The following is a 12,544-nucleotide window of genomic DNA, read 5'->3' as shown; positions in this document are numbered from 1 at the left end:
GATAAAACAATAAATGGAAAAAAAGATTCCAAATAAATAAAACCACTTGAAAGTTATAATAAAGAAAAGATACAAATATGACATAGACATGTAATAGAATAGCAAGAGAAAAATAAGAAAATTGACAATATAAGGTTAGGTAGTTAATGGTGATAAGTGAAAATACGTAGAAAGGTGAAACTGCTGCTTTCCCTGGTTTAAGTGTTTCCCATCGTTAGCAGATAATTGCCATCAATTTTTAACAATTTAAGATTTTCACTTGACCTTTCTGACCTCTTCGATTGGGAAATAATCGTCCAATTAATTTCTTTATTTTTTCTTGAAAGCTTTTTTTTCTGAATGCATCAAAGAGTCGACGTATAAATCTCCTCTTGGTCTCGCACATCGTATTTCCAATCGTGTGTTTTTAAATGCCTGATGAAACAAGTGCAGGCAGATTTATTAGATTATAAAGCAGTGGAACTCATTTGCACCCCATAATCAAGAAGTCTGCTGTTAGCACTGTAAAAAAAAAACTAAAAACGGCTTAGCTCTGCAACTTTTACTCACTTATTCATAGAAACATTACTGGTAATATTAGACTGATCTAGTTATTTTCTCCCCTGAAACTCATGCATCAAAAAGTCTGTGTTGGGATGAATGTGTACGTGAGAGAGTGAGTCAGAGGCTGTCGGTGAATCAGTATTCATAGACTATCGCCAGATCTGCCAGGCCTGTCTCACAGCGGGGGTTCGGCTCTATGAAGATAAAGTGATTTTTTGGGGAGTGAGTGACCCTCAATCTGACCTGAAAAACAAACACACACTCTCACTGTGCACGCACGCACACACACACACTCCATCTTATCCGGCAATTAAGCAGGCACTGCTGGAGTGAGAACTCCACTTCAGTTTCATTCCCGCACTCTAAACACTGTGAGATGTGTTCACACGTCAGGGTTTTCACGCGCTCATCTGAATGCTAACTGTTACTGTTTGACCATCTTTGCCAAACGGGCAAATTTCAAATTTCCAATGAGGAAATTAACACCTTCAGCCACGCTGTCGCTTCATGACCTCATATCGAGCCAGGGAAAAATTTTCCATCCCGACACAGCTGTTACTGTAATATTAGGATTAATTTCCAGATGTTTAATGCAGCACAATGTAAGAATAATGATCCTTACTGGCCCATTTTTAAAGGACAAGTCATTTTGGGACTAATGTCCAATAACTGTTAAAGCGCAGAGAGATAGAGTGAAACAGAGAGGAGAGAGAGAGCGGGATGGTGGTGGACCATCAGCCCCTGAGCAGTGACCCTGCTCCTCTCCTCCTCCTGTCCTTTCATCATCTTCTCCTCGCTCCCCTCCTCTATCACAGCCTTCATCTCGCCGGCAAATTGAATTCCTCCCCAGCATCTGCCTAAGCAGCTTCGTGAGACGGGCCTGAGAGCAGAGGCTTGCACATGTCACAGCAGGGGGGAAGGAACATAAAATAAAGAGTGCATTTGGGCGATCATGTAAGTACGTCTGTGTCGCGACTCTCCTTTCACACTCGGAGGACAGTCTCTCTGTCAGGAGGCGGGACTTTGAGCTGCCACACACTTTGACAGAGATGGACTGAGGGGCATCAAGAGAAGAAGAACAAAGAGAGAGGGGGGGTGTCGGTCTTGACAGACAGACAGGTGACTGGATAGACAGGCATATGAGAGGGAAAGACTGTGGGGGGGGGAGAGAGTGACGCGTTGACACTGATTGAAGGAGAGACAGACGGGGGGGCCGAGGGAAGGAAGAGAGACCGATGACATCAATGAGTGAAACATGCTGTTAGCTGACCTTGTTCCTCTCGGATGTGGTGTTCTCCATCTCTGTCTGTACACTTCCTAATGGACTCTCTCTGAAATGGAAAGAAGGGATTAGAGGGAGTGGAGTGGGGGCGGGCGGGGGGGCGGACAGAACATTTGGATTTGTGAAGGAAGAAGTGAAATAGAATGTCCACTTCTCTCGGATTGTACAGTACACATGCACCTTATACACATTTGTAATTTAGGGTCATATCTGGTAAGCTGTTAGGACTGGGGCTCAGCTGCCCCCCCCCCCCTTTCTCCTTCCCACACCGAGGCAGGCGGAGGTGAGTTATTGTGCTGGTCAGCAGTTTGACATTGGAGTCTGCATTGCCAGCCATCGTCTGTAGAAACGGAATATTCCAAATAAATCCTTATAGTTGCCTGCACACTCACACACCATCTCCCTCTATCTCACACACACACACACACACACACACACACACACACACACACACACACAAGCACACTTACTCTCACACTCACAGACCTGAGTATAAATCTATCATAGATGGAACACTTCCCTCTTGTGCAAGGAGCGGGCAGCTATCAATCTAGAAGGGGGGGGGGGGGGGGGGGGGAAGAGGGTGAGACAGTGGAGAGTGGAGAAAGAGGAGAAGAAAAGGTGGCCCTGACTCGTCCACAGGGACTGAGGAATAAGGAAGAAGGGAGCCGAGACAATGGAGACAAAATGAGAGGTGCAGGCGAGAGCTGGAACGACAGGGTGGAGAGAAGATTGAGCTGACAGGAGAAGGAGAGCGAGAGAGAGGGAATGTAAAAGTTTGCCTGAAGAGTTATGGACCTGTCCATACGTACTGTCACAAGCAGATAAGCTTCGTCCCCCTATAACCCAGCGTGTGTGTGTGTGTGTGTGTGTGTGTGTGTGTGTGTGTGTGTGTGTGTGTGTGTGTAAACTGTTGATGGGCTGAATAAATCTGTAACTTTCCTTCACCTTCACCTCACGTCCCTCATCCAGGTGCAGGGTTTGGTTTGTTGTCTGGATCCCGGTCCCAACACATGTTGCCTGTCCTGCAGCATGGAGCCGTGGACAGACACCGGTAGCTTGATTCCCTCGTGGTGAGCCAGGTCTCAGCACCGCAGCCAAGAGTTAAAGACTGGATGCCATTGTTTGGACAGCAGCTAAAGCCGCAGCTGAGCCCTGCGGCAAATGTGCATTGTAAAATACGGCAAGTGATTTCCACAGGGTTATCATCAGGTTTAACACCGTGAGTCACTAAGTAATACAATACAGTGCGATTTCAGCCGAGCATTAAGAAACCAGTTCAGATGAGAGGAAAGGCTTGTTGTTATTTGATCAGATCCACATTACATCTGAACAGTAGGATCTCAAAACACGTGGATTGAAAGTGACTTTGAACGACTGTCGTGCAAAACCTCAAAGTTCCAAAGTGGGATTCGATGCAGCGACTTGCGTACACAGCCGAGTAGTTACTGCGCGTCATCCAGGGATTTGATAGAATTAAAGTTTTTTTTAAACTGCTGTTGCAGATCAACGCTGGTGGGAGGGATTTGTCGAAGCACTGATGCACATCGCCGTGCAAATGCAGCCTGTGTGTGGTCTCACACTGAACGATGGCCATGCATGTTTTGACATGCATCATATTTTTAAAAAGCCAAATGTCAAAATGATTCATCCTATTGTTTACCATCAAACATAGCAAACCGAAGACAGACAATCTTAATTATGGTTTTATGAATAGCTACTTTCATCTAGGGAGACATAATGTTCTTTTTCAGCTTTCTATGTGTGTTTTATAGTTGTGTGTTCTGCTAAGTTACAAAACCCCAAAGTTCCTGAGGCTCTTGAAACACCTCGTGAGTTTTCTGGCCAATAGGGCCTGGGGAATCGGTCATGTGACATCACATTGTCCCACATCTACATAATGCATGCCTAGTGGCCAGTCCAGTTCGTCTGGTCACTTCGTACACATTTCGTACACATGCTGGAAGTGTTTGACCAAATACGACAGAGTGTTTCAGCTGGCCAATCGGAGCAGACTATGCTTTACCAGGAGGAGGGGCCTTAAAGAGACAGGAGCTCAAAGTGAGTGTTTCAGACAAGTCGAACTGCAGTGATGGACTTTCTGAGTGGAAGTGGGGTGTTTTCTTACCATGAGAGTAACACAAATTAAAATGATGAACCTGAATATGAGCAGAATATATATATCAACCACATGGAGATAAACCCTCCAGATGTGTCTCATCACATGACATCACACTGTGACACTCACATCCTGTCTCTGGCACTTGAAGCTGCTGAAAGGTGTGGATGAGAGTGAGATGAAGTTGAGGTCTGGTTGCGTGAACTCCAGTGTACACGTGCTGCCTGTAACCTTCTGCTAAAACTCTGAATGTGAGGAGCAGGAGAAGGTAGATATGAGGAAACACTTTCTATTCAGTAGCTTTTCTCTTTATTGTTGCTATGATTCCACATGTCTTTTAAAATTTTAAAATGAGTTTTCATATCTTCCTTGACATTCGCTAAATGGCACCTGCCAACGTTATTACAGAATTCAGTTCAAAACTAGACGGGGAAAAAGAAGAAAAAAAAAATCAAGATAAGTGATGTGAATGTTTTTCCAACTTCTCTTTGTGTGAAGAAAAGAACATGAATAGAACCTTTTCTTGCTCCTTTCTTGTGTCATGGATGAATGCAGCTGAAATTTGCTGCAAGAATAAGGGAATTCAACTTTTTTCAAACAGCCAGAATAACATTTTTTCCTTTCTCTGTCTCTGTTTGTCTGTCAGAGGTGGCTCCCTACCTCCGAGGGGGCGTAGCAGGGCAGCAGGTGGTGTTGGAGGGAAACAGGCTGGTGCTGACCTGCCTGGCTGGAGGCAGCTGGCCTCTGCAGTACCGCTGGACTCTCAACAACAGCAACATCACCGACTGGACACAACAGTTCAGGTCAGTTAGCAGCAGCTGGATCGTGTGTGACTTTTTGTTGTGTATCCCTTTTCTTTTCTCCGAGTGTGCGTCTGCCTAATGCTCTGTGATCCTTTCTCCTGAGAGTCGTAGTTGTGTGATTCAATCCATGGACGTAGACTCCAAGTCCTGAAGGTGAAGCCAATGTGGATGTGCCTCAGTTTCTATAGAAGTCTAAGAAAATGACTTCTCACAAACATGTTCCTAAATAGTCCATGGCCTCAATCCCTAGGTTCAAGTCGTCTTCAGGGCCTGATGTTCCTTTTGTAAATGCTCACAGGCCGATGGGCGATGTCACGGTGGATTTAGGTTAGACTCATGAGTTTGGATGCAAAGAGGCTCGGCTCTAAAACTCTCTGCAAGGAAGTTACAATAAACCACAACCGTGCAGACAATTTATCTTTTCTTCCTAAAAATGCAACTCATCCTCTGGAGCCGCTCCAGGGTTGCGTCCGCAGCATCGGGATAAACAGCTGCTGCATAGAAGCTGCGCCTGTCGGTGATGGACGGTGCTCGCAGAAGGTCACAGCGTTTAGGCTGTGCAACAAAAGTGAGATTAATAATTGCATTAGCATTATAAATATGTATATGGTCCGGGGAAAGAAGAGGGGAAGCAATCAATAAGTGGAGCTTCTTTCTCTCCCCCGCCTCTCTCTCCCTCTGTCCCTTTGTGTGTCGGGGCTCGGGTCGAGCGAAGCAATCCCTCCCGGCAAAACTGCAGCTGTGAAACAAAATTGTTTTTCACATCATTCAGAAAAACAGAGAATCCTGGGAATACATGCACAGTGAGGGAATGAGGGGTTGGGCCAGCGTTCTGTCGGTGGAGCCAGGAGACGTTGTGTTGCTCTGGATCGCTCTCAGCGTTCTGGCTACTTCAGTTTGGTGCAGCCAGGGCTATACTGAATTGGCAGGGTTTTTTTGTGTGTGTGTGTGTGTGTGTGTGTGTGTGTGTGTGTGTGTGTGTGTGTGACCATCTGGTATTTTAGGCCTGATTTTTTAAATATACCCATACATCATTCATTTTGTTAAATGTTTTACTGTAAATTGATTGCAAGCAGACTAAGTAAGTAGAGTGGCGTCCTCTGCTTATATCAGTGTTGATATATTATATATAGATATTGATATATTTCCAGCCTCAGTAGCTCATTGCCACTGCAGTGTGAGTGTGTGTGTGTTAATGGAAACATGTGACACACACTGGAATAACTTTCACACATACTTTTCAACAATTCTTTTCATGCAAAGTCCACATTTTGTTCCTTTTTCTAAACTTCTTTATGATGTGATTTGATTTGTGCCCCCCCCCCCCCCCCCTCTCATGTGGTTGGACGCACGGGATGGTAAAGAATTCAGATGAGCAGAGCTGTAATTGCCAAATGATTTAGCAGTTAGCTGATTGACAGGAAATGAATTTGCAATTACTTATATAATACTAATCATGACCTGAGTCATTTCTCAGTCGTTTTTTTTTTCAAAGCAAACAAGACAAATGTCTGGTCTCAGCTGTGAGGATGTGATCGATGATTTTGTTAATAATAACACACTGGATTCCAGTCAGGACCATGTGACCTGAGTGAAATCCAGTCTGGGACCATGAGGCGCCATGGAGAGTAAAGCAGGAGGAGCAGCAGCTTTACACTGATTAGCTCTGATTCAGTATGCAAAGGAGGTGCTAGGGTGGAGGTGGCTTGTGGAGTCTCTTTGCAGTGTAAGCAGGCAGAGGAGGCAGTTAAAGCAGCTACACTCAAACCTGCCGTATAAACTGAGCCAATCGAAATCATGGGAGGGAAACAGCTGAGTCACCCCAGTGATCTGCTGCTGTCAGCTGACATCCTGGATTGGGGCTGAACTTGACCTTATGACCCGTCTGATCTTAAACCACATTTTCTTGGGGACTTCTGCTCAGGACAAAACGAGAACTTTGAAGATCTCTCTATGGCTGCAGCCCTAATGACTCGAATCAATAGAAACTTCAGCTTCAGTTCACCAACAGTCGTCTGTCACTTTTCTCACTTAAGGTTTAGAATTAAAACCATCATTAAAAAGGTTAGACCCAAACAAACAAGGACGTTAATATTTGCATTGTCTCCAGGAACATGATTAACGAGGCTACTTTCTTTATCTTTAACTCTCTGGAACATTTAGAAGCTGACAAATAAAGTTATTTCACATAGAGAACACTTTCTCAAACTAATCCCTGTGTTAATTAAATGCTAACCTCATTGTGCTGGTGGAAATAAATTAACTCACTCCACCTCCCTCCCCTCCCGGTTAAACCATGACTCATGGGAAACTCAAATCATATATCCCACAGTCTCTCATCCTGTTATATTTAAAGCACAAGGTTCAATGTGACAAGACGAGTGCACTGGAAATGTCCTAGTGTGTTAAAACTGTCTTCCTGTAAAAAAAACAAAAAACTGACTGAACTTGTTCTCGTCCCGAATCCAACAGAGAATCTCCGACTGTGTCAAACTAATTTACTGAGAATTTATTGTATTGATTCGCACCTGTCAGCACTTTGTGTTTAGTGGGATAAATAAAGGAAAAACAAAGAGAGAGAGAGAGAGAGAGAGAGAGAGAGAGAGAGAGAGAGAGATGCAGTGCTAGGCGGTGTCCAATATCAAAATCTGTTTCAGGATGAGAGGTGCTCTGTAATGTGTCACTCCTGATGCAAATGGAATTACGTGTGTGAGCCTTTTGATGTTGGTGTGTGTGTGTGTGTACTAGTGTGTGGTGTGGGTACGTTGGCATCAGACGCCGACAGCCTGGGAGTTAAATACTTGGCTGTACTGGTATTCATAATGAGCCCCAAAGCGATGTCCAGTTGCACTGTGTGTCTATGCCGTCTGTGTGTAGTATGTAGCCGTGTCTGCATGTGTATATATTTGTGTGTTTGCCCAGCATGGCACCAACCTAGATCCTATGCCAAGCTTCCCATTAGTGAAGCACAGTCCATTAAAGCCCCATTAACAACCCCTTTTAGAACCAAAACAACATGCACACAGTCAAAAACCTTTTATACAACACACATAAACACAAACACACCAACACACATGTCTTCCCTTCTGTTATTGGGGAACTTGGACAACCTCAGGCCCGGCTCCATTCTTAGATCAAGGTCGTGGATGGAGAAGTACACAAGAGTGCTTACATATGGACAAACCTCCCCCCTGTGCTGCTGGTCTCCAAACATCACTCTCAACTTCTCCTCCCTCGTCTTTATTTACCGCTCTGAGATAAAACAAACCCTAATGGCCGTCCTCTCCGTGTGTCTGTCCGTCCCCAGGCTGTCCGTCTCGTCCCTGAAGAGGACCGACGCCGGACTGTATCAGTGCACAGTGAGGAACAGGATGGGAGCGGTTATCCACAGGAGAACAGAGGTGCAGGTGGCCTGTGAGTACACAACGACACACACACACACACACACACACACATTGTACACACCACCATACCAACACCCAATACAAGAGGGTTTATGACAATGTTGTTTATGAGGAAGATTTTAGCCCGAAAAACAACAAGACGTAAATAAATAAGATAATTACTGAAGTCATAACTTTTCTATTGAAATTATTGTAAGAAATGAGAAAGAAAGGGGTTGTTTATCAGAATATATAAGAAGTTCTTCTATTTCTGAACATACACAGACTTTCACCTTGTTTTCAATAATCAGAAACCTTCAAATATTGTGAGACTGTGATATTCCTTCATATCTGTTCTACTTGACACAGATCTTACATCTCATTTAACAAGGTCTTACTTTGTTGAACCCTGCAGACGCTCCTGTTATCCAGAGCAGCAGAAGTCCCCAGACCAAATCCTTCATGGCCTCTGAACCATTAGCTTCTGTTACTCTACTATATCTATAATATGGTATTCCTTTGATCTCTTCTCCTAAAAAAGAGTCAAGCATGTTCCTGGGGTTTACTTTTCAGAATTTAAGATGGAACCGCATCCACTATCCCTGCTATTAAAGATTCCGTTAAACATAAATTAAACGACAGCTCCCATGAAACCAGTGTGGCAGCTCGGGTACTTACATCACTGTAACTTTTGTTCACGTTTTTTATAATTCATAAATTTCTCCAGTTATCTCAGCAGTTATGTCTCCGGCCTTAAACCCGGGTCAGTGGCCATTCCTCTGGGTTCTGCTGTTATTACAGACATGTCTGAACTTAACTGACCCCTGGACTCACCCTCCATTTGATTAGCTGTGACTTTTAGCCTTCATCGGTCCAGGGGCTGATGGGAAATTGTGTTTAATAAAGGCCGCCAAAATTAAGCTGTTTTAAATTCTCAAAGATATTTAATTGCCTGTCAAAAAACTCATTTTAATCTGAACATATGAAGCATGTGACACAACATAGAGTGGAGAGAGGGTCTGTATCAAAGCTACAGGGAGCCTGAGAGTGGTTCCCAGACAGGAAGGAGGAGTCAGTGTTGTTTTGAATGAATTCTATGAGCTTATTATAACTTGACGCTGCTGTAATATGACTCCTAATTGAATAGAATGATGTTCAATCCTGAGAAGATACCTGGTGACAGTGAAGAGTAGAGGGTGAGAACTTTGAGTGATTAAGTCCTGCTCCTGATTAACTAGCAGTGATGGAGGAAGTACACAACAGACGTTCTACTCAAGGAAAAGTACAAGTACATAAAGCACAGATTCACTTTTTTACTGGAGTTAAAAGTAAGTGAGAACCTTAGTTTTAAATATACGTATTGAAAGGAGGCGGGGTTTAATGTCACCTGCTCTTTCTGTGACACAATGCAGAGTCAAAACTGAGTTAAGTAGAAAGAACAGATATTTGCTGTTATGATAAGTAAATAACACATGAAGCATGTTAGCAGACAGTTTTAGAACAGCAGTAAGTTTACAACTCTACAAGTTTCTATGTCATCAAAGATCTAGAGCCACATATGAGATGGGTTTCTCTGTCCCATGTCCTGATGCTCTATTTTTCGGGTGAATGCTCTTTCTTTGGGGCTGAGTGTGACTTGTTATATTGTGTCGATTCCTCACGCTCTTCATTCCTCTCTCTCCCCCCCCCCCAGATGTAGGCAGCTTCTCCACGGAGGAGCAGAGAAAGACTGTGACTCAGGGCCGGGCTGCCATCATCAGCACGCCGCCCCTCGCCTCCTTCCCCCGGCCCCTCGTCACATGGTTCAAAGACGGACAGAAGATAATCCCGAACAACCGAATGTAAGTGTTTCTCTCATTCCTCTGTTCAGCTCTCCCTTTCTCTCTGTCACACTCACTCTTATCCAGGGACTCTTTCACTCCTTATCCCTCTGTGATAAATTAATTAACTTTCTCTAGAAGCCAAAATGCTCATTTTTAATCCCCGCACACCGACTGCTAAGAAGCTTAGATAACTGACCCTTTTCATTAGGCATCGGAACAACAGACACAACAGCGTTTCTCAATTAATCACATCTACAGGGTTATTGAATAATTTTAGGTTTACCAGAAATCATCAGAGACATGAGGGTCCCTAGATGTGCTGTATTTCACTGGCTCCTTTTTTAAATGCCCGTCATTTACATATTACTTCTTCGCCCGCTACAGCTTCCTGTCAGTGTTGTTATTTTGAGAAATGCCTCAAACTGTGTATTAATGATGTAATTACTCAGGCGAAGCAGGGGGAGGGGGTGCGTTTGTTGTGAAAGGTTCTGAGAATAATTTGCTCGTAGATTGTCCTAAATGATTTGAGGATATGCGGCTGTCGGACTCTACTCATCAGTGAAAGTAGGTGTGGAGGTGCAGACCTGTTAGACCTGATCCGGGCTGATAAAAGGCAGAGGCTTTATTAGCACTCACACTCGTAGATAACTAACTCCCCATTAAGAGCACTAACTGCTTCCCTGTGTGTTATTGGGTGAGATTGTCAGTGGCCTTGCTCTACACGTAAAAAATGGCCCCGAGAGCAACTTCTCCACTCCCTGTAAAGACAGTCACCGCCTCACAAGTGCTTTTCCGTGGACTCAGGTTACACAAAGCAGCTCGTTTTTATTTTAACTTTTGTCTTTGGCTCGCATCAACTTTGACTTTGCTTTTTAATTTGAACGCACACGGAGAAAGGACTCCCCCGTTAAGTTAATGGGCCGTCGTTGAGTGCGGCTTAATGACAGTGAACTGCAATTAGTTTGCTGTTGAAGACACAGTCGGTTGAAAGTGTTTACTGTCAGAGCATCGCCACTCCACTGCGCTGGCCTCTCTACACTGTACTCCCTGCTGCTCTCCATGAAAACACAAACCAGGGAGTCTCTTTGTTCTCAGCGCTTTGTACTTCTACTGATCGTTTCATGACAACAGCCTATTTACATATTTTTAATAAGCACATATATTGAAGCTCAGTGTGACCAAGGATGTTTCAAAAAAAAGTTTTTAGGTGTTCGCTGTTCCGTACCCAACTTTAAGAAGAAGTCTCAGCGAGAGATTGAGTGTTTCCCTCGTTTCAAAATGGAAAATAAATCTGTGACTGATTCGGCTGTAAATTAAAGTCACTTGCTTCTAGAAAAGTGAGCCAGGAAACGTTTTCTGCCACATCCACCTGTTGCTTTACTGGCCCTTTCCATCCATACCAAAGAAGACTGAGAACGTGGCACAACGAGCAGCCCGGATGCCCTTTGTCACGCTCACGTACTTCTGTCACATCCACAAGTGGTCGACAGCCACCTACAGAGGCAGTTGACTTCAGGATAATTATTTAGAGTACACTGGATGTTTTTTTATAAATGTGTGTAGCTGCTACAAAAGGTCTCACTGGAAAAAAGGCCGAGTGAATGAATATCCAGCTGTCACACACAGGAGTGAGACGCCATTAGCATTTCAACCAGAGGATAATGGGGCAGACTCTCATTTTATTTTTCTTCTGGAAAGTAAAGTAGGAAGTGTTCGAACATCTGAGAAACTGTTCTAGAGAGAACATGTCTGGAGAACATGAAGTAAAAAAATGTACTCGTCACAAACTGTTGTTTTTAATCCTGTGAGTTGCTTCCACTTCTTCTTCTACTTCTTTTGTTTATTACTGTCTCAACTTCCTGCATTTGGTCCAAAAGTCTGAGCTATTTATACTGTTAACAAACCCAATTGTTTTCCCACTGGTCCACAACACCTCACACCTGTTAGTTTGGTTCCTATTAATCTGAAACTGTCAGAATGAAACCAGGAAGGTGTGAAAGTGTCCTGAATTAAGCCCGACAGGAAAGGATATCTCACCAGAGGCTGTGGATGCATGTTCATATACGTGTGAAGAACAACCAGGACACATCCTGTATCTGTACGCTATAGGACCAACCTCTGTGTCGACCTCAGCCTAACCACAGCACTAGTGATTATCTCAGGTGGCAGGGGTCTGTTGTGGAAGCTCCCCCCCCCCACCGCCCAGAACCAGAAATGCAAGGAGCCAAACAGACGAGTTGTGGCATAATTATTTTCAAAAAATAGAGCAAAACATGCCGTGAACATCAGAATTGAAGATGATAAAAGTTGAGGTGAGGCGGAGGGAAGCTGCAGACTAAGCAGTGATGCAACAGCTGCAGCAGGAGGGTCAGAGGAGCATTTAAAACAAAATGTGACTCGACAGTGAGCGATGGGCTGTCACAGTTGGGCCGGTGCTCTCAGCTGAGCCGTCATCTGAGAGCCGCGGCCTTCTGATCACAGATGATGATGTCACCAGTACACGGGGCTCCGTTTCCCTTTAGCCCTTCATCTTGATAACTTAAAAAATCATAAACATCCTGGCCTAAAAATGCACAGTCTTGTTTTGTTTT

The 12,544-nt window shown here is 44.1% G+C and overlaps 1 protein-coding gene across 1 annotated transcript in view; it reads left to right on the top strand.

Annotated features, from left to right (window-relative positions):
• Window positions 1–12,544, top strand: part of LOC133953468 (protein sidekick-1-like) — a 112,044-nt gene that overhangs the window by 76,524 nt on the left and 22,976 nt on the right. The window contains exons 2-4 of the mRNA XM_062387393.1: window positions 4,591–4,747; window positions 8,055–8,161; window positions 9,824–9,971. Coding sequence (XP_062243377.1) covers window positions 4,591–4,747; window positions 8,055–8,161; window positions 9,824–9,971 — 412 coding nt within the window. The remainder of the gene's footprint in view (window positions 1–4,590; window positions 4,748–8,054; window positions 8,162–9,823; window positions 9,972–12,544) is intronic.

Source organism: Platichthys flesus, chromosome 5 (genome assembly GCF_949316205.1).
Source record: "Platichthys flesus chromosome 5, fPlaFle2.1, whole genome shotgun sequence".
Lineage (NCBI taxonomy): Eukaryota > Metazoa > Chordata > Actinopteri > Pleuronectiformes > Pleuronectidae > Platichthys > Platichthys flesus.
The sequence above is the reverse complement of the archived record's forward strand: the minus strand, read 5'-3'. Positions and strand labels throughout refer to the sequence as shown.